Here is a 22,797-nt window from a genome sequence, read left to right as displayed (position 1 = left end):
TTCCAAGCACGACCCTCGGGCTCTTCCGTCTCTTAACATCCTCGTTCTCGCATTGCTTTGAAAAATTCTTTCTTTAGGTGCGAGGGAGAAAGAAATTCCTGGGACATCTTTTATTTTAGGACTTCTTTATTCAGCTGAAGTCTTCTGCAGAAGTCCTGCACCCGGGAAGCCGACGTTTTTCAACTAAGGCTCCCAAGTGCAAATGCAGGGCTCTCTGGTCGGCTCGGTGGCGCTTTCCCCTCTGCGTACCCCGGAGCTTCCTCCCGAGGGGTCTCCAGCCGTGGACCGCCAGGTGGCGCCCTTCTCGAAGGGAACTCGCCTCAGTCACAGATGGCGGGAGAGTTGCCTGGCAACCGAAACTGGGCGTTCCAAACAATTGGGACCCGGGATCCTCTGCGTGCGTTGTGTGCGGCTGCGCGGGCTTCCCATCCCTCACACCAGCGTCTCACTCCGCATTTTACCATGCCTTTCACCCGAGACCCTTTCCAGCACCCTACGTTGGATAACGATGATACCTACCTGGGAAAACTCCGGGCTTCCAAGGTACTGTGGTTTCTTGCGTAGATTCCCACCAAGGTGGATGGCGCTCTTTCTGTTGGCGTGATGGACAGAGATGGTAACTTAAAGCACTCTGGTGAGGACACTGAGTCTGGTACCGTAGAAGTTTGTTTTCTGCCTGCCTCCTTGGCTCCATATTCAGATCGGCTAACGTTTCAGAGATGCTTTTGAGGAGAGGGAAGTAGAGCTCTAGCCCAGAGGAACAAGAGGCTCTCGTTGCCCAAAGCAAAGCTTGGTATAATGTGGATTAAACAGGCCCAGGTCCCACCAAACCACCCTTTGCCCTGTTTGGAAACCTGTTCTCTGAAGAGATATGAGATATGGAATGGGAGAGAATGCTCTGGAAGCCACCAGGTCATGCTTTATACACCTGCCCTTACACCATCTCTGTCTTTTGGTTAATGCTGGAATGTGTTTTTGTATGTGTGTCAGTGATTTGGGAAATTTAGATGATCTCTGTTTCTAGAGAAGTATTAGGGATGCTTGAAATGGTGCAAAATAAGGTGAATTCAATAGTAATTGTGGCTTGATAGCAGAATCAAAGAGCTTCCTTTTGTTTATTCAACATTTATCACTTACTGTATGCCAGGCACTCTGCCAACACTGAGGATGTATAGATGAGTTAGATGTGGCTCCTGCTTTAGAGAAACTCTAGTAGAAAAGCTGACAACAGCAGCAGCAAAAATGCTGGCACAATAGCACATGCGTTGTGACAGAGTTATACATCGTGTGTCAGGAGAACTGGTTGCTTAAAGGTAAGCTTCCCAGAGCCAGGTGAGTTTTCACATCTAAATATGAGTTAGCTGGGCCAGGGGAGGGAGGAGGTGGAATGTGAGTTAGAAAGAAGGAAACAAGAACCAGACATTCAAGGCATAGGGGCAGCAGGTGCACATACATGGAAAGGAGAGAAAGAGGGGCCTGTTTGGGGCCAAAGAGTCCGGAATGCCTGGAGCATCGATGTGAGATGGAGGAGGGGAGAGAGCAGGAGCTGGAGTCATCTTGTTGGGCTGGGTGTGCTGTGTACACCATGCTAGTGAACTAGGATTCCGTCCTGGAGGCGCTGGGGGATCATGTCAGGATTTTAAGCACTAGAGAGTGACACAGTCAATGGGTGTTTTAGAAAGCACAGAGGTAGTAGGTTGAATAGAACGGGAGCAGGGACAAGAGGAATCAGGAAGGAGGCAGGGGCCTTAGAAGGCAGCAATCTCCAGGAGGAATAACGGATCTAAAGCAGGGTATGGCAACGAGGTGTCGATGTGAAAAAGTTGCCAAGGGCAGAACCGATGAAACTTCATGGCTGGATATGGTCCCAAGAGAAGGGACAAGTCTAGGGTAGCTCCTAGGTTTCCGAGGGCTTACTCGATACCATTTCCTGAATGAGGCACCCAGGGGAAGCAGGTTTGGGGAGAAACCTAGTTCAGATTGGTTATGCGATGTTGCTTTTGTGGTGCTTGTGGGACACTGAAGTGGAGATGAAGAGCAGGCAACATGGTTGAGAGTTCTAGGTTGAAGATGAATATCTGGGAGCCACAGTATCCATGTGGTGGTCGCAGCCATAGGAAGGACTGGCTCATCCAGTGAATGTGAGAATACGAAAAACAGCAATGAAACCCCCGGAGAATGCACTGTCTAAGGGGCAGAGGGAGAAAGTAGAGCTGACAAGGGAGCTGAGCAGTGGCATCTCGAGGCAGGAGGAAAACCAGAAGCTGGACCCACAGAGCATGGAGAGGACACGTGAGAGAATCAGAACCGTGGTGCCGAAAATGAAGAGGTCAAATAAGATCAGGTCTGGAAAGATCCACCTAACCTAGCTAAAGATAAAGGTCATTGGTCACCAGCAAGAGCGGTTTCCGTGCTTACTTGACAAAGAGGCCAGACTGTGGTGGCTAAAGAGGGGATGGAAACGGGGAGAAAGTGAAGGTAGTAAATGTTGACTCTTGAAGAAGTGTAGTTCTGCAGGGAAGGCGATAGAATGGTAACGAGACAGTGATAAAGGAATGAGAGAGAAGCTGGGTATACGAGATGGGTACCAGGACGGTACAGGTCTCTGAAGCATGGGGAAAGGCTAGGTTTGGGGAAGAAAGGTTATTCTTTTTATTATTACTTTTGAAGTATAGTTGACCTACAGTGTACTATTCATTTCAGGTGTACAACATAGCGATTTGACAATCCTATACATTACTCAGTGTTCACCACAGTAAGTGTAGTCAACACCTGTCACCATACAGCATTATTACAACAGTATTGACTCTCTTCCCAATGCTGTACTTTTCATGCCCGTGACTTATATAACTGAAAGTTTCTATCTCTTCATTTCTTCACCTATTTCACCCATCTCTCCACCCACGTTCCTTCTGGCAACCATTAGTTTGTTCTGTGCATTTATGTGTCTGTTTCTGCTTTTGTTTGTTTTGTTTTTCAGTGAAATAATATGGTATTGGTCCCTCTTTGTCTGAGTTATTTCACTTAGCAAATACCCTCTAGCTCCATCCGTGTTGTTGAAGATGGCAAGATTTTTCTTTTTTATGGCTGAGTAATATTCCATTGTGGATAGATAGCTAGATGAACAGATAGAGAGAGATCACATTTTCTTCATCCATTCATCTATCAATGGGTGCTTTATTGGTTCCATATCTTGGCTATTGTAAATAACACTGCAGTAAATATAGTGCATATATCCTTTTGAATTAATGTTTTCATTTTCTTTGGGTAAATACCTAGTAGTGGAATTACTGGATTGTATGACATTTCTATTTTTAGGAGCCTTTATACTGTTTTCCCCCCTGGCTGCACCAATTTATGCATTCCCTTTTCTCCACATCCTCACCAACACTTGTTATTTCTTGCCCTTTTGATACTAGACATTCTGACAAGTGTGAGGTGATATCTCATTGTGGTTTTGGTTTGCATTTCCCTGACCATCAGTGATGTTGAACATCTTTTCATGTGTCTGTTGTCCATTTCTATGTCCTCTTTGGAAAAATGTCTATGCAGGTCCTCTGCCCATTTTTTAATCAGCTTGGTTTCTTTGGTGTTGTTGAATTGTATAAGTTCTTTATATATTTTGGATATTAATTCCTTATCAGATATATCATTTGCAAATATCTTCTTTCATTCAGTAGGTTGTCTTTTCATTTTGTTGATGGCTTCCTTTGTGCAAAAGCTTTTTATTTTGGTGTATTCCCAGTAGTTTATTTTTGTTTTTGTTTCCTTTCCCTGAGGAGATATATCCATAAATATGTTGATAAAGCTAACGTCTAAGAAATTATTGCCTATGTTTCCTTTTAGGAACTTTATGGTTTCAGTTCTCACATTTAGGTCTTTAATCCATTTTCATTTTGCTTTTGTGTATGGTGTAAGAAAGTGGCCCAATTTCATTGTTTTGCATGTAGCTGCCCAGTTTTCCCCGCACCATTTATCAAAGAAACTGTCTTTTCCCCATTGTATATTCTTGCATCCTTTACATAGATCAATTGACCATATAAGAATGGGCTTATTTCTGGGCTCTCTATTCTATTCCACTGATCTATGTGTCTAATTTTGTGCCAGTACTATATTGGTTTTTTTTTTTTAAGTTTATGTATTTGTTTCAGCAATCTCTACACCCAACATAGGACTCAAACTCATGACCCCAAAATCAAGATTTGCATGCTCTTCCAACCAAGCCAGCCAGATGTCACAAGTACTATATTGTTTTGATTACTATAGCTTTGTGGTGTATCTATCTACTACCTTGAAATCTGGGATTGTGGTACCTCCATCTTTGTTCTTTTTTTTTTTTTAAAGATTTTATTTATTTATTTGACAGAGAGAGACAGCCAGCGAGAGAGGGAACACAAGCAGGGGGAGTGGGAGAGGAAGAAGCAGGCTCATAGCGGAGGAGCCTGATGTGGGGCTCGATCCCATAACGCTGGGATCACGCCCTGAGCTGAAGGCAGACGCTTAACCGCCGTGCCACCCAGGCCCCCTCCATCTTTGTTCTTTCTCAAGATTGCTTTGATAGTCGAAGTCTTTTGTGGTTCCATAAATTTTAGGATTATTTTTTCTAGTCCTGTGAAAAATGCTGTTGGTATTTTGATGGGGATTGCACTGAATCTGTAGACTGCTTTGGGTAGTATGGACATTTTAACAATATTAATTCTTCCAATCCATGAGCATGATGTATCTTTCCATTTGTGCTGTCTTCAATTTCTTTCATCAGTGTCTTATAATTTTCAGGTTAAATTTATTCCTAGATATTTTATTTTTTTTGGTGCAACTGTAAATGTGATTGTTTTCTTAATTTGTCTTTCTGCTGCTTTGTTATTGATATATAGAAACACAACAGATTTCTTTATATTAATTTTGTACTCTGCAGCTTTAGGGCATTCATTTATTTTATTTATTTTATTTTTTTTAAAGGTTTTATTTATTTATTCGACAGAGATAGAGACAGCCAGCGAGAGAGGGAACACAAGCAGAGGGAGTGGGAGAGGAAGAAGCAGGCTGTCAGCAGAGGAGCCTGATGTGGGGCTCGATCCCATAACACCGGGATCACACCCTGAGCCGAAGGCAGACGCTTAACCGCTGTGCCACCCAGGCACCCCTATTTTATTTTTTTTTAAGATTTTATTTATTTATTTGACAGAGAGAGACAGACAGCCAGCAAGAGAGGGAACACAAGCAGGGGGAGTGGGAGAGGAAGAAGCAGGCTCCCAGCGGAGCAGGGAGCCCAGTGTGGGGCTCGATCCCAGGACCCTGGGATCACGCCCTGAGCCGAAGGCAGATGCTTAACGACCGAGCCACCCAGGCTCCCCAAGGGCATTCATTTATTAGTTCTAATAGTTTTTCGGCAGTCTATAGTGTTTTCTGTATATAGTATCGTGTCATGTGCAAATAGTAAGAGTTTTACTTCTTCCTTACTGATTTGGATGCCTTTTATTCCTTTTTCTTGTCTGATTGATGTAGCTAAGACTTCCAGTACTATGTTGAATAAAAGTGGTGATCGTGGACATCCTTGTTTTGTTCCTGAACTTAGAAGAAAATCTTTCAGTTTTTCACCATTAAAATTGATGTTAGCTGTGGGTTTTCATCTTTACCTTTACTGTGTTGAGATACGCTCCCTCTAAACCTACCTGTTGAGATTTTTTAAAATAATAAACAGATACTGTATTTTGTCAAATGCTTTTTCTGCATCTATTAAGATGATCATATGGTTATTATTCTTCCTCTTGTTAATGTGATGTATCACATTGATTTGTGAATACTGACCCACCCTTGCATCGCTGGAATAAATCCCACTTGATAATAGTGAATGATCCGTCAAATGTATTATTGAATTTGGTGTACTAATATTTTGTTGAAGATTTTTGCATCTCTGTTCATCAGGGATATTGCCTTGTAGTTTTCTTTCATCCGTAGTGTCTGGTTTGGTATCAGGGTAATGCTGGCCTTGTAGAATGAATTTGGAAGTTTTCCTTCCTCTTCTATTTTTTGGAATAGTTTGAAAAGAGTAGGTATTAACTGTTCTTTAAACGTTTGGTAGAATTCACTTGTGAAGCTATCTGGTCCTGCACTTTTGTTTGTTGGAAGTTTTTTTTTATTACCATTTCAGTTTTGTTACTAGTAATTGGTCTGTTCAAATTTTCTATTTCTTCTTGATTTAGTTTTGGAAGATTTTTATGTTTCCAGGAATTTATCCATTTTTCTAGATTGCTTAATTTGTTGGTATATAATTTTTCACAGTATTTTGTTCTAGTTCTTTGTGTTTCTGTGATGTTGGTTATTATTCTTCCTCCTTCATTTCTGATTTTATTTAAGTCCTTGCTCTCTCTCTCTTTTTTTCCTGATGGGTCTGGCTACAGGTTTATCAATTTTATGTTTTCCAAGAACCAGCTCTCAGTTTCATTCGGTTTCTTTGATCTTTGTGTGTGTTTCAGTCTCTCATTTATTTCTGCTCAGGTCTTTATTATTTCCTTCCTTATACTAACTTTGTTGGTCTTTGTTAGGCTTTGTTTGTTCTTTTTTCGAGTTTCTTTAGGTATAAGATTAGATTACTCGAGATTTTTCTTGTTTCTTGAGGTAGGCCTGTATCGCTATAAAATTCCCTCTTACAACTCTCAAAGACTTTGGACAGACAGTTGTGTTTTCATTTTCTCTGTGTTTTTATTTCCTCTGATTTCTTAGTTGAACCATTGGTTGCTTAGTAGCCTGTTGTTTAGCCTCCGTGTGTTTGTGTTTTCCAGGTATTTTTTCTCCTAGTTGATTTCCAGTTTCATACCATTGTGGTCAGAAAAGTTGCTTGATGTGATTTCAGTCTTCTCGAATTTATTGAGACTTGTTTTGTGGCCTGACATGTGATCTATCCTGGAGAATGCTCCATGTGCACTTGAAAAGCTCCATATGCTTTAGGTAGAATGTTGTGTATACATATGTTGGGTCCATCCGATCTAATGTGTCGTTCAAAGCCATCATTTCCTTGTTGGTTTTCTGTCTGGATGGTTTATCCACTGATGTAAGTGGGTGTTAAAGTCCCCTAGTATTGGTGCATTACTGTCAGTTTCTTCTTTCACGTCTATTAATATTTGTGTATTTAGGTGCTCCTAATTTGGGTACATAGACACTCACAATTATGATCTCCTCTTGTTGGATTGATGCCTCTATCACTATGTAATGCCCTTATTTGACTCTTGCTACAGTCTTTGTTTTAAAGTTTATTTTGTCTAATGTAAGTATTGCTACCTGGCCCCCCCCCTTTTTTTTTGCTACCATTTGAATGGCATCTTTTTCCATTCATAAGGGTTATCCTTGAGTAAAACGTACAATCCTTTCTTTGAGATGGAAGGACATTGGATGTGAGGGTGGTATTCATGCTTGACAGTCTTGACTTTCCCAATGAAAGACAGTCTCATCCTTCCGCTGAATGAGGACATGATGAGGCTCGTGTAGTCTTTAAGGAATGGGAGGAGAGCTGCCTATGCTTGCGTCATGTATTTGTAGTTTTCTTGTTTCATTTGTCATCTTTTTTGGTGATAGCACACTGTCTGGTACATACTATTCAATTAGTGTCTAACTGACCTGAGTTACACAGCCATATATAGAGGGGCGGGGGTTCCAAGACTGCCATATATAGAGGGGCGGGGGTTCCAAGACTGGATCGGTTGAATTTGATTTCTGCTAGGTTGAAGCTGTACTCACTAGAGTGCAGTCATTATTCAAACAGTATTTCATTTCTGAACACTGTGTGTTAGGTCGCAGTGCTAGGTACTAGAGTACAGGGAACAATATGGCATTTTACATTAAATGGAAGAAATCAGTTATGTGCTTTTCATGTTCATGCTTACGGGATTCTATTTAGAAGACTGACTGTCCAGTGTACTTTTTCTTTGACACTTCTGCAGTCACAATGAACCCTTCCCTGCTTGCTGCAATCTTTTTCTATTCCTGCTTAGATACTGCATTCTCCTGATTCTTCTGTCTCTGACTACCTTAGTGTCCTTTCTCTTTCCTCCCCCCACCCATTATAATATTGTGCAATCATGAGCCCTTTTGGCCACACTCCTTTTTGTAGGCATCAGCCACTACTTCATGTGGATGACCCCCAGACCTCTATTACTAGTTCTGAGCTCTACTCCAAGTTGCACACTTCCCATTTTCTACCTGTTGACTGCATTTAGACAACTGGCCTTTTCTTTAAACTCAGTGCATCTAAACCTGAGCTCATCATCTTTCTTACCTTTTCCACACTCCTCACCCCGTTCCTCCCACCCCTTTTCCTGTGTTCCTGGCCTACCTCTGTTAGTTCTAAGACTGAAAACTTAGCAGCATCAAAAGCCCAGGAGTCTTGCTTCATATCATTCTTCCCTTTGAAGATATCCCTCTGAAGTCCAGTTAAAATAGGATGGAATAAGGAGATGGGTGTCGCTGAAGCTCTCACATCACCAAGGCTTCCTGTAACCAGGTCCTGCGTGTGGTTTCTCTTTTGCAGAAACTGCCATGTAAGAACCCAGCTCACCTTGCTCAGCAACAGGAACCCTGGAGTCGGCTCAGCTCAACTCCCACAATCACCTCCATGAGGCGGGATGTTTATTTTTTTGATCCTGAGGTACCTAGCATTGAAATGCTATTTCTCTTTACATCTGCTTAAGATTCATGAGTATCTTTTTTGAAAAGTAGTCTGTCCTTAATGGCGTCGGCATCTTTATTTTGTCCCTGGTCCAAGGTCCTACCAAATCTAAAACCTAACACCAATTTATCTGGCCTCTGGGAAGTCTGAATACTTGTGTTTTGATCCAGTTGATTATCTGGAGCACATCATTTTCTCACCAGACTTTTCATTCTTCTGACTATAACCGTAAATGAGGTAAGGCCCATTAACCCCAAGTGAAGGACAATATGATTTCCGTATCTCCAGTGAGAGCTCACCCCTCATTAGACCTAACCATGACACAATTCTGCATTGACAAGAGTTAAAATGTCTTTGGGATGTAAGGAGTTGGTGGACCTCACGCCCAAAAGGGGTTCACTCTGCTTTTGGGGAAAAAGTAGAGCCCAACAGAACCTGACTAGAGTTGGGGTAGAGGTAGCAAGTTAACCCTGGGGGGACTGACTTCCTCTGTAGATACCAAAGGATGACCTGGATTTCCGCTTAGCAGCCTTGTACAACCACCACACAGGGACATTCAAGAACAAAAGTGAGATACTCTTACACCAGGAGACTACCCAGGATACCCATGGGTAAGTGGTGGAGGCAGAGCCTCTCCACCCTAAGGACAATGCCATCCAGTCATGTAAGGTAAAGTGTCACCTGGAAAATAACAAAGATAATCAATAGGTACTCGTTTGTATAGACATTTCTGTGCCTTTTACATCTGTATCTATAATGCAATTTCTGTATTTTTATTAACTAAAATGATCCTCCAGCATTGGGCTCATTTGTGTAAACAAACAGAATCTTTAGTTAATTCCCAGAGGGTAAAAAGGGCCATCGGCTGCATTATTTTTAAGGCTGCATGCAACTATCTTTCCCTCCTCACCTTTCTTCTTCTGATTGATTTCACTCTCCCGTTCTTCCCCGTACCATCTTCTAGAATCATCAAGACCCAATTCCCTGGAGAACTTTTACCCCCTCCTCCGCCACCTTCCATCACTTCCCAAGCTAACATCAGACACTGGATCAACCCTAAGAAGGAGTCTATCCACAGCATCCAGGGATCCATAGGTAAGGGTTAGAAGACTGGATGGGCAGATGGGTGGTACAAGAGTTTTTAAAAATTGACCCAGGAATCAGGAAGTTGAGGTGATTGGTCATTAGGAAACTTCAGGGATAACTGAAGGTCTTGGAATAGCAGTGACTAAGTTGGCACATTATCAGACTAATACCACAGGACATACTGCCTATAAACTAGGAAATGAATTCAGTTTTTCAGAGCCTTTAACTCAGCCTTAGGTCTAGGGGAAAAAATGTCTAGCAAAGGGCAGAAACCTGGGAGTGGAAGACCTACAGCTATCTCCCATCAGTCCTCTCTATGGGCCAGTTTCCCCAGCTATTACAAGAACATTCTCCACAGTACCCAGAAATGTATGTGTGATTACAGGTTCCCAGAAAAGGCAAAGGATTTGAAATTCACAGCCTACCCCATTCTCTTTTCTCCACAGTGTCCCCTCACACTGCAGCCACTAATGGAGGCTACTCCCGAAAGAATGATGGTGGCTTCTTCTCTACCTAATGTTGACAGGCCCCTGGACTAATAAATCGTAGTGGAACATCTGCTGCCCACATCCATTAAACAGATTTGTGCTGGATGAAGCCTGCAGTGTGTTACCCATGGACTAAGAGTTGCCACTTGACTGCTCTTAAAATGTGGGAGGGAAGTTTCCCAAATTCTAGAAACTAGTCGTATTGGACATATTTGCAATTTGGAAAGTCATCTTGCTGAAAAGCTAAGGATTTAGAACAAAACAGCATGTGGGGTGCCTTTGTGGCTTAGTTGGTTAACCATCTGACTCCTGGATCTCAGCTCAGGTCTTGGGTCTCAGGGTCATGAGTTCAGGCCCTACATTGGGCTGGGTGTGGAGCGTACTTAAAAAGAACAAAACAGTTTTTGGCAGGGGACAGGTATTCATATTTTGTAAACCGGACTCATTCCAAACATAGACAAATGCATTCAACATTTCTTGCAAACTTGTATGTCAGCCACTGAGCTAACTGTTGGGGAAACGAGTGGACACAGCCCATTCTCTTAATGAGCTTACCACACCATAATTCTGGTAACTCTATGTATGTAGCATTAACATTTATGCTGAGGTCACACTTAACATATTTCAGACCTTCTGGATTTAGTCATCTGCTGGGCTCTACTTTTCCATAAGGGTGCCATCTTCCTGGACCTGGCTCCTTGCTACTGTTCATTCTCTAATTCTGCTATCTTCTTGCCTGGGAGTCAACTCCCTTTTCTTTGTCAGTTTGTGCTGTGAAATACAGCCCTTGATACTTATAAATGTGGTTCAATAACCTGGTGCTTGGGCTTGAAGGTACCTAAAAACATGCATTAATGTGGTTTCTAAAATTGTAAGTCACTCAGGGGAAACTTCTATTCGATTGGGCAAGAAATCACAGACCTTTCAGAATATTGTAGGGTAAATTCCCATTTCTAAGTTTGGACAGCATATGCATTGCTGAATAATTCCGATATGAAAGAGTTTCTTCCTGTTACTCAGGTACAGGGTCCTTAAATTCCACCAAACTATCGCAGCCCCTCTTCCACAGAGATACTCCAACCTATTCAGATAGTATCTGCTGCCAAGTGGCAATATCAAGTTTCAGTTCTTATTATTTAGAATGGCTGAAAGCGGCAGAGAGGGGTGACTCTCTGGCTGATCATCTCATGCAGGTTGATACTGAATATTGAAAAATTTATTACCATGACCCATACATCAAGGCTTTTAAAAATACAGACTCACAGACCTCCCAAATAATTCTAATTCAGTAAATCTGGGGCAGGTCCCTGGAATCTGAATTCTTATAAGCCCTGAAAGTTCTCTTATGGAAAATATATTATATATATATATATATATAAAAAACCTTTAGGGGCAGACGCTGTACAGGGGGGCACCAGTGTTAGTACCATACAAAGGGTCACCCCAAGGCGGGCCGAAAGGAAAAAAAGGGAAGAGACTAAAGAAAAACACTGCAGCAGCACACAAGCCTTCAGTGCCCTTCCTGCTCCCGCGGGTTGGGCGACAGCTCCTTCACCCCCGCCTTCGCCCCCCAGCGCCCTGGCCCGCCACCGACTGTTAACGATTAGCCCCAATGCCACGGGCGGCCGCGCTCCGGGGCCGGGCTCAGATCAGAATCGCCTCGATAATCAGTGGCCCGGGACAAGCCCGGCCTCGTCTATCTGATCAATTCATCACTTCTGAGCGCCGGGCCCCATAAGACGGGTTCCGGGACCGCGGCGTTGCCGCCGCCCAAGGGGCCTCGCTGCACAGCGCCCCGAGGAGGGGGCTTCGCAGGAGGGAAGCTTTTCATCTCGGGTCGGCCCGGCGGGGCTAGGGTCACAACCCGATCAAATAAGATCAAGGTGTAGGCGGGGGAGGGGCTCAGGGACGGGCGCACACACTCGCCTTGCACGCCTCATGCACACACTCACACATTCGCGCGTTCACTCACGCAGGCCACACGCGCCGTCCACGCAGCACCGTAACACCACACAAACCACCCTCAGCCCAGCCCGCTCTCCCTCCGTGAAGTGAGCGGAAGTCCGCACCCTCTTTTAAATCCCTCCGCCTCAGAGGATTCTGGGAGGAACCACTGAGCACAGGCTGTCGTCCGGTATGCCCTTTGCTGCCCCCGCGTGGCTCGGAGGGGAACCCAGGTCCCAGAGAAAAGCAGGACAAATTCCCGCAATACTAAATCGTGCTTGTCTTACGATCTTTGTGCAGGTACATATTTATATCGGTATCTATAGCTTTCTTTTGATCTTTGACCCAAGTCTTTGATCCAAGTTCTGAATATAATATGATTCGGTCTCGGGAGATTTGTAGGTGATTGACTGCTTTCTCATGGAGAAGGCAAATACTGGTCAATATCAGCGTCCCCAGGAGCTCCTTCCCCCAGGGCAGAAGGAAAACATCATTTTACCCAAGGGAAAGGTGAGAATAGATTATTTAAATCCAGTGTCTTAGGATAACTGTGAAATGAGTAAAGGTAGAAAGGCATATTCCTGTCATTTACAAGAGCCCCCTTGCCACCCAAACTTGATGCTATGGCAGTCATATTGCTGAACCTTCACTTACTTTCATGTCCATTGAAGCATGTCTAACTTTCAAACTCCAGAATCAGTAGTGAAAAGAAAGTAGTGATTATATAATGAGAATTAGCTTTCACATCAGGGAACGCAATTTTAATGTCTTGGTTCCTTCTTTCTCCTTCAATGAAAAAGGTTATGTGTGTGGGTAAAATAAATCAGAAGAATTTTGTGAATTTATAATTTGTAACTGTACCAGTTCCACCATGCACTTAGAGTAAACAAATAGGGGGAAATTAACCATTTATGTGCTAGAATCCCATTGGTTGAAGGATTTTCTCGGTGTATGGCTGGTTAACCTGATAACCTCATTTGAATAAGTTTATGCCTGGTAATGGCAGATAATATTTGTATTTTAATAGCAGTGGTAGATAAAATATATTGAGGAGTGTTATCTCCCTTATTTAACGTACCTCAAAACTTATTCGTATATACATATATGCTTACATATATAAGCTGATACATGTATCAGCTCCCTCAAAGGAGAAAACTACACCTTCATAAATTCTGAACTATATCGTGTATTTGGTGACCATCACAAGGGGTCAACAGGAATAATGATATTCACTAATGTAAACCAAAAAGGTATACCTGGGTAGAACCAAGGAGGGTATTGAACAAACTTCAATGAATTCATCATGTGACAAATAAAATGGACAAAAATGGTAGGGAAAGAAATTTTATTTTCAAGGATTTGTGCAGACAATGGTGAATAAAAAATTGTATTTTAACTATAAAAGGCTGACTTCATTCCACACTGGCATTCAGGGTTTATGGTAATGCCAGTTTGAATCTGAGGCAATACTGCTATCCCCCTTCACCCACCCCTAAAAGACTCCCTCAGAGGAACAACTTCCTACAATTTTCAGTCAAAGAACAGATGACACATCAACCAAAGTAATGAGTTAAACAGCCTTCTGCTTATCTGCTTACATAAAGGCAAGAAATGAAATAAGCTCTGTTATTTGTTTCTTGCTGTAAATTACCTTCATTCTGTGCACTTTTTTGGTACATTCTCATAGGAAAACATCTCAAAATATAACAATTTAGGTCAAGATACCCCACCCAGGAGGCTGTAAAAATTGAACAACTAGAACTGTGAAATGAAACTAAAATCCGAAGCAGCTCTCCTCACCAAGCTTAGAGACATTAGCCCTATTGGAAAACAAGTCATTAAAGCTACAAAATAACAAGTGCAAAACATGCTGAACCTGTATTTCCAGGGAGTAACGTTCCTGCTGGCCAACAGGTCCCAAACACACCTACAAGGTGTAACTCTTCCTTTCTGTTCCAATAGATGTCCTTTCCCTCATGTGGAAGATCCTCAGAAGTGACAATGGAAAATATAATAATCATTGAAATTTACCCTGTGGGCCAATTCTTGAAGAGACAAAAAAGCCACAACTCTGAGATGATTAGACATGTAGTGTTTACTTGAGGACTTTTTACACCTCTAGAAACCCCCAAAGCACTAAACTATTTCAGAACCTAAACTTCCTAGCAGCTTTTCTTTGGGGGAAAAGACAGAAGACAATTTCCTGCCACACAGGGGTCAACTTGTCCACAGTCAAGTTTTACTGTAACGGACAATTCATTTGGTTCCTATGTTGATGCGTGCTTGTCACAATAATTTAATTTTAGACCAACTCTCTCTCTCTTCTTTAAATGGAGAAGTCTTCCCTTCAAATGTTGAGTCACCTAAAATGATTTGTGTAAGAGTTACCATATCCATGGAAAAGCCCATTAATCTCCATGGCAAACATCTGTTTTCCTTCCCTTTAGAAAACACCCTCATTTTATTTGTGGATTCTGTTAACCTTCCAAACATGCTCATGAATATCAGCAACTTCTCTCACTCATTTGAATTTATCATGTTCTTAAAATACAAAAAATTTCCAAGAGATAGCTAAAGAGTACGGCAATATGAGGAAAACCAAAAGTTGCCCAAAAAAAACAAGTGATCAATTAAAAATTGCCATAATAACCCAGACTCAAACACAGAATAAGGCTGTGTCTTGGATAACATGACAAAACGTCCATCTAACATCACAGTAAATTCTTATACTAGATGACTTTACTAGTGTATGAATTATATACTAGATTTACCCTAAATGCAAATATAGTAAAAATTATTTCTTCAATACTTTCTCTTTCCCCTAGTGGTGGCATTTAAGACTGAGTAACACTATTCAGCACTCAGTAATTTAGAGTATAAAAAAGGCTTTAGGAAAATTCTAAGAGTGGATTCATTTTCCATATACCATTTGATGGGATGAAGTCTCCTTTGGGGGATATTGGTGAACAGAACATTTTTTCTTATCTAAGTTACTGCTTTCTAGTCTCACCACAGACAATTAATTCCCAAATCTTATGTAGGCCCAGATTTTCTTGGCAAACTCTTGGGCTACCAGCACACAGCACATTTATTTCATCTGTCCTCTTTTTGCAGTGAAGCCCATGCCTCTCTCTTATGTTCCCAGATGGGTATATGAAAGAGAAATTTCCAAAGCCAAAAAATTTTCTTGGCGTGTATAACTCTTGTTCCCCCCCACCCCACCCACTCACCCCCCCCATCAAGTTGCCAAATCCAAATCAAACAGTGAAAAAAAAAGTCAAGTCTTAAAAATTCTCTCTCCTTCCAAGAGGTGTGAATACAACCTATGTCCTTCCCTAATGAGCCTCAGTTTGAAAAGATCCTGATGAGGAGCTGAAGAACAGAGTAGGTGACAGGTTTTTATGGTAGGAGGTATGTAATCCTATCACCGTGGGGTGTAATTTATCTGGACATTATATGCTCTCTGCTGAGGACTGATTCACACACAGATCAAAGGAAGCTGGCCTTCTGGAATCCCCTGAAGCATAAATAATGTTTGTAACCATGAGGAATTTTCCCCACATATGGTAGGGGCAGATGCTGTGGTGTCATCTTGGGGACTTTGATGATTTTAGCTGAGCTCTCTTACGCTGGGCCCAGGCCCCAGACAGTTTCTTCACCCTCATCCTCTTGGTTGGCAGCTGATGAGATGGATGCTTTGGAATTCATTTTATAAACAGGACGTAGAAGGCCATTACAACACAGGCGATTGCCACAGCAGCATGCAGCCTGGTTCCGATCACAGCGGCTGGCAGACAGAAGTAAAAAGAGAAAAGAAATCACACCCTGCGCTTCATGTAAATCCTCACTTTCAAGGTGGTATTTTGAAATCTCTAGTCATGATGAAGAGACCTATCAAGGTTCTCAAGAACCCACCCAGGGATGCATTTAAATACTGTTCTTAAGCGCTAGATTCTAGGTGAATATACTGCTTGTATTTTGCTCTATTTTGAAAAAAGATTTAGGTAGGTAGGATTCACCCTTAATAAAAAGTAACAAAGGCATCTGATTTAATGAAACTTAAAAGAGACTCCAATATATTCTTTCCAGAAATTCAGAAAAACTTTTTATTGGGAAAATACGCCAACAATTCTAGTCCAGTCTAAACTGCTTTAATTTGGAGACTTTTACTCCATGGAGAATATTAAAATTACCTTGATGCTAAAATAAAGGATTATGCAAAAGTGTAACCAAATACAATGCCAGCCTATCCCACCCCCCTACACTTTGTAGCACCCTACTGTCCGGAGATGGCAATCTCCTCTCCCTGTCCAGATATGATCATACCTTTGTAAAACACACCCCAAACTCCCTTCTTCTCTGACAGCAGCCAGGTTTTGAGACGAGGTACTTTCTTGAAGTACGCACAGGTGCAAACAAAGAGCAAACCAAACACCAGAATTCCATCCAAGGAGTACACTGTTACAGAAAGAAAAACAAACAAATGCTTTGGTACTAATCTAGCTGGTGACAGGTGATTCCATTTGAGAACTCCAAGGAGAATAGAGTGATTTAATATCAAGACGATACAATCAACTAACAATGCCAACCCTTTACAAGAGAGAGCCAATATCCTGGGACTAACAACGTTCCTTCATTGTTCCTCAAATTGCTTGTAGACAACCCCCTCACAAAGATTTCACTGTATCTTCTCCTCCTCCTTCAAGAGCTACAAGTCCTGAGAAGAGTGCATCACTTTAGTGGAATCAATCTCCCAGGAATGGCCGGTGTTGGTAACAGTTTGAGAGAGGCGTAAGAATCCCTGGAGCCTGAGCTGAGGAAAGTACCCATGTTCCTATTATGAATCACTCATGTGATAAAGGAGAGCCAAATGTTTAGCCAAGTCTCACAGATCTGCAGTTGTTGAAGAATATGTTAAGGCAAAAAGTAAAGCTTAATGTAAACAGCAAGGGTTAGAATTCATAAAACTACAGTTTTCCAATGCTTATCTTACACCTCATGCATGATACTCTACTGACAAACCAACATTTCTGCTAGAATAACTAGATTTTCGTCAGAAAAAAAAAGTATCTCAGGTGTCGACATAGAACAATTGTGGGGAAAAAAGCTTTGAACAATTCTATTTCTTACATACGTAAAATAAGCTATTTCTTGTACATGTAAGCACAATGAAGCACCTAACTGCAAAAGGAAGAAAAAATTCAGACCACAAAAGGAGGGAAGGTAACTAAAATTTACTCAGTTATTATTATGTATCAGACTGCTCTCTTATTTCCTGGTTTCTTCCTCCCAGTGATGTCCCTTCTGGTACTGGGCCTAGAAACCTCAGACTTGTGACTTGCCCAGGAAGCTCCAAAAGGATATTTTACATAATCAGTATCTGGAACTTCTGGACCACTCTATCTCCCTCTCTCCAGTAAAACTATCTCACAGCCAGGTATCACATGAGAAAGAGCCCAGTAAATTAACACATACACTAAATTCTTATGATGATACTTTAATGTATTATTCTTTTACTTTCATAAGTTCTTGCAGACAATGCCAAAATTCACAAAAGGGTGAAATTTGAGTCTCCACTGCCAGACTTAAGGAGAAGGTACTTTTGAGAAATGCTTTCCTGAGCCCCTCAAATCATACCAGGACGCTTTCTCTTCTTTCCTGTAAAGCTGACTCTAAATACCATAAAAGTCCTTCTTCCTGCACTTCCCTGGAATTCGGAAATCATGTCAGTAAAGTGTTCGAAGACGTCTGGAAAATTAGGTCGGATAAACAGGGCTGCAACTGCCACATCGTTTAGAAGAGGCAGTGTCTAAATCCAACCCTTGCAACGCTAGCCAGGGTCTCCAGATGGGATCACTCAGGCAGGACTTTAGAATCAAACAAGAGAAAGCTTTCCGGCATTTTTTCAAAACAAGGAAAACTTTAAGGGTCTACATTCGCCTTCAAAAAGTGTGAGGCTTGACACTCTCTGATTTCTTGGTCCTCCCAACGAGGCTACAGTCTGAAAGTATGAGAACGGAGGGCGCTGAGAGGATCCTCTCTTTTCCCTGGTGCCAGAGCTATAGTTCAACTGGGACCGGCCTGCCTAAAAGTCTTGCAAGGGCTAGAACGAACTTCTAAGAAGGGGGAAGAGAAAGCACAGGCTAGGGACTGAGGACTCGGAGTGCGGAGACGAGAAGCACTGGTATTTCTAGATGGGTAGGGGACGGGAGAACCGCGGAAGGGTTTGGGGGACAAGAGTTAGGAGCACTGAGAGGCCATGGTGGGGCTGGACTGGGAGGGGGCGGGGAGAATGGCCACGTCAGTCCAGGTCCCGCCCGCCACGTTTCCCCCCGTCCTTTAGTCCCATTCTCCACTCTGGGCATTGGCTCTCACCGTTCGTCATGGCGGCTGGGCCCGGGCCTCGCTAGGAGTTCCGGGATCAGCTGTGAGCGGTAGCAGCGAAGACTGGGGAACCCAGCTCCGCGTTGACACTTCCCGATCGGGGCTGCAGCGACGGGTAGGAGGCGTAGTACGCAGGCGTAAGAGCAGAGAGGCGAGTGCCGAATGCAATCAGGAGTGGCTAGCAGATTACAGAGCTAGGGGACTTGTGTGGGCGGTGCTTGCTGTTTACGCAAGCGTAAGAAGAGCGAGGTCGGAGAGGCTTCCGAAGTGGCCGTGGTAACCAAGTTTCTTCTGGGTGTCCTTGCTGCCTCAGTGGCCTAACCTGGCCTGTTCGCGTCTGTGTATTCGGATAGGTAAAGGCTCCAGCTTTACACTTTATTCTGCGCTGTGGCAGCTGGTGTGTGTGTGTGTAAGCAGCAGCCTTCCTGCGACGGAAAGGTGGCGGTCCCGGGATTCCAATTAAGAGAACTCTGACAGCAGGACTCGAGGCAGTCCCTGCGACCTCCAGACCTGCTTTTGCTTCACTGCTCTTTCTTTCCTTTACTTCTTTTGTGTTCTTTCTTTCCTTTTTCTGTCTCTTCCTTTTTTCTACTGGGTATACCAGAATTTTTTCTCCAGTTTGAGAAATAATTGACCTACGTCACTTCTTTCTTACTCCTTGTGGAAATCAGAATAGTTAGGCTCCATCTGAACTCTCGGAATGAGAATAAGAAACATTGTAACAGAAACAAGTCACATATTTCAGACCCTAAAGCTCCACTCTATCGGGAAACATCCAGATAATTGCCTGTTTGTTTCTTAGATTTTTCTTGAAACTTTCAGGAGAGTCTCGATACTCTCCTGTATTTAGTTAAATGCTGGGGTCACCTTGGCCACTTTAACTAGGAATCGGGGATATCAGGACAGCGTTTTTCACAAAACTTTCACAAGCTGACGAAAGATATCAATAGTTTAATGATGGGGGTAGAGTGGAGACAAAGCTACAGGTTCCATTTTGTAAATCAAAATCTTTAATTGGGCACAACTCGACCTGCTTTATTGAAATGCAGAGAGGGGCGCCTGGGTGGTTCAGTCGCTTAAGCCTCAGATTCTTGGTTTGGGCTCAGGTTAGGGCCTGGGGGTCCTGGGATCTAGCCCGCTAGCCCGTGTGAAGCTCCCTGCTCAGCGGGGAGTCTGGTTGTTTCCCTCTCCTGCCCCTCCCCCTACTCACGCTTACTCGCGCGCGCTCTTTCCCTCCCTGTCTCTCAAATAAAAAATTAAATGCGGCTAGAGTGCAACTCAATCTTCCGAGGCTTAAATTCTAGGTAAGGTTACCAGTGATTTGACAAGGTCCGAAAGGAACTCAGTGCCCCTCTTGCTGCAGTGCCATCTGCTGACTGCGGCCTGCTTCGCTACAGATAAAAAAAGTTACCAAAATGCCTTCTTCTAAGAGCTAGAGTGGGGAGGCAAGCCGAAAGAAGCCTGATGGAAAACAGACTCCTTGCAAAAATATACATAAATGCGGGGTGGGGGTCTGGGGGTGTGGAGGAAGACATAGGGGACAAAACCTAAGACAAGGCCAGATATACTTACGCACATACACACAGAGACAAATCCGCCTCCCCAAATGAACTTTGGGGACCACTCAAAAACAACATAAAAATACCTGTCTTGGCCTTTGAACCTTTTGTCAATTGTTATCTAAAACAGCATCAGCACTAATAATATCACTAGCAACTGACTGTTAATTCCCTGCACCCATAGAGCCCAAAGTCCTAAATAAATTCATGTTTACTAATTTGGATTGAATCATGTAGCTCATCTTCAACTAAAAAACTTCTCTTTTTTGGATACTATTGAACTGTGCTAGCCTCACTGGCCTACACCTAATTGTTATCTTTACTCAGGTTTTTCCTGCTAAATAGAGATGTTCCTAAGAAACCTACACCCTCTTTTTCTCATTATTAACTCTCGCTTGGTGACCTGTTCTGTTCATGGTTTCAACTACTACCTCTGCAGAGTTCTTAAGTCGATGTCCTATCCAAGCTCCAATCTTCTATTTCTAATAGATGTTCTTCTAATATCTGAAATGTTTAAAGCCAAGCACAATTCCCCTCCGATTTCCCAGTTTCTATGATTAATATTCCTTTCCCCCTAATCACTAAAGTTTAAATTTTTAAGTTATCTCTGAGTCAATTAACTTTTTTCAAGATGTCATTCAGATTGTTCCCTTTTCAATCCTGCAGCCATCATGTTAGTGATTTTACCATGTCGGTCTTCTTTAAGCATCAATTTTATCCTCCAGTAGTGAAAACTTACATTCGTATAACACTGTGACATTTCCAAAGCCAACACACCTATTTAATCCTCACAAGTGCCTTATTACCCTATTTTGGAGATAAACTGAGGTTTAGGGTAAAACTACCCAGTGTCACACTCAAGCAGTAATTCTGGTCTTCTAAACTGAAGACTAGAAAGTTTTGCTCAAAATCACAATTGTTGTTTCCTGTAACAGCAGCCACTGGCTGCTAAATATTGTTTAACTCCTTACCCTGCTATTCATGGCCTTCCTGCAGCATTTTCCACTGTTCTCCTAGGTAGACTTTAAGCTTCAGCTGTGAAAAGACTTCTGTGTTCTTTAAATGTACTGTTTGCTTTCGCAAAGTTTTTGCTCATGCCATTTACTGTTTTGGTGATAACTTTATCTCCTCATTTTGTACTAGAAGGAAACCACTCCAATTTTTTATTTTAAGATTTATTTATTTATTTTAGAGAGAGAGAGCGAGAGAGCACACAAGCAGGGGGAGGGGCAGAAGGAGAGGGAGAGACCTCAAGCTGACTCTGACTCCCTGCTGATTGTGGCGCCTGATGCAGAGCTTGATCTCACCACCTTGAAACCATGACCTGAGCTGAAATCAAGAGTTGTCCACTTAACCGACTGAGCCACCCAGGCACCCCAAAACCATTCCAGTTTTTGTTACTCTCTGAAAGATAAGTCTTTTCTTCCCCAGTTGTTCTCAGAATTTAAGAATAAAGTTTAAGGACAAAGACATGACAGTTGAAGAGCCGAGGAGAGTGACTGACTAGTTAGCTAATTACTATTTCAAAGGACAGTGATAGACCACAATATCTTACTCTGATTATGTAGTTATTTTATACTCCGCTCAGAATTTGCCCATTTGTTTCTTCTTTTTCCATGTGTCTTTCTTCATCTTCCTACTCCTTCTTCCCACTCTTACATTTATGTCCTTCATTCTCTCTCTACCACATTTTTTCTTTTCCAGGTTTTATAAAGTAGTTTATCTTTTTATTGAAAAAAACGAATCTCACCAGATTTTTGCTTCAAAATTTGTTATAACAAGAATTTTATTTTTAAAAAATTAAATTCAGGGGTCCTGGGTGGCATAGTAGTTGAGCGTCTGCCTTTGGCTCAGGACGTGATCCCGGCGTTGTGGGATCGAGCCCCACATCAGGCTCCTCCGCTATGAGCCTGCTTCTTCCTCTCCCACTCCCCCTGCTTGTGTTCCCTCTCTCGCTGGCTGTCTCTATCTCTGTCAAATAAATAATAAAATCTTTTTAAAAAAATAAAATAAAATAAAAAATTCAAGTTTTCTTTCTGTAAAATTGGGTTTTATTTGTTGCTCCTTTTTCGAGTCGTTGAAGGATTAAATGAATTACTGTTTACAATAATACCGGGCATGAAGTACTCCATAAAGGCTAGTTATTACTGTTGCAGTTGTTCATTTGTTTAAAAAATATTAACCAGCATCTACTATGTGCTGAGCACTTCGCTAGATTTTGCAGGTATAGAGGCAAAAGTGAGTCCCTGCCCTCAGAGAGCAAACTGTATTGGAGAAGATAGATGAACACATTTAATAGAGCACAGGCATTATGTATGTAATGACATTATCTTTGATCTTTATAACTGTTTTGCAGAATATTTTTAAAATGAGAAATCTGAGACTCAAAGAAGACACATGGATGACATCACATAGCTAGTTAGGATCCAAACCCAGGTCTGCCTGACTTCAAAGCTCCCTTGCCCCTGTTTTCACACTGCTTCAAATTGGGATGCTTTCCACTGATACTAATCTTTGATGGTTTTGTTCCAAGCATTATTGTTTCTGTCACCCTGGAAGGCCCCATATAGCCTTACATCAGGCCGAAGCCTGGGCCACTGGCTCTTGCAGCCAAACTGCAAAAAATAAATAGAGCCCCACTGAATAGGGACTCAGTTCAGACAGTCTTTCCTCA

The 22,797-nt window shown here is 42.4% G+C and overlaps 2 protein-coding genes and 1 non-coding gene across 3 annotated transcripts; 1 reads left to right on the top strand and 2 right to left on the bottom strand.

Annotated features, from left to right (window-relative positions):
• The first annotated feature begins 81 nt into the window (after positions 1-81).
• C2H1orf194 (chromosome 2 C1orf194 homolog) lies at positions 82-10,341 on the top strand. Its single transcript, XM_002919200.4, has 5 exons — positions 82-543; positions 8,525-8,641; positions 9,158-9,273; positions 9,627-9,757; positions 10,195-10,341. Exons 1-5 carry the CDS (start codon positions 331-333, stop codon positions 10,263-10,265), a joined length of 648 nt encoding a protein of 215 aa, XP_002919246.2. The 5' UTR covers positions 82-330; the 3' UTR covers positions 10,266-10,341.
• A 1,539-nt stretch (positions 10,342-11,880) lies between these two features.
• Positions 11,881-12,289, bottom strand: LOC117801336. Its single transcript, XR_004623854.1, has one exon.
• A 1,219-nt stretch (positions 12,290-13,508) lies between these two features.
• On the bottom strand, positions 13,509-18,713 carry TMEM167B (transmembrane protein 167B). Its single transcript, XM_002919199.4, has 3 exons — positions 18,556-18,713; positions 16,507-16,638; positions 13,509-15,967 (listed from the first exon to the last, which is right to left on the bottom strand). The coding sequence occupies exons 1-3, from the start codon at positions 18,563-18,565 to the stop codon at positions 15,885-15,887; spliced, it is 225 nt and encodes a 74-aa protein (XP_002919245.1). The 5' UTR covers positions 18,566-18,713; the 3' UTR covers positions 13,509-15,884.
• Between the last annotated feature and the right edge of the window lie 4,084 nt (positions 18,714-22,797).

Source organism: Ailuropoda melanoleuca, chromosome 2 (genome assembly GCF_002007445.2).
Source record: "Ailuropoda melanoleuca isolate Jingjing chromosome 2, ASM200744v2, whole genome shotgun sequence".
NCBI lineage: Eukaryota > Metazoa > Chordata > Mammalia > Carnivora > Ursidae > Ailuropoda > Ailuropoda melanoleuca.
Note: the sequence above shows the minus strand (reverse complement) of the source record. Positions and strands in the feature narration are given on the sequence as shown.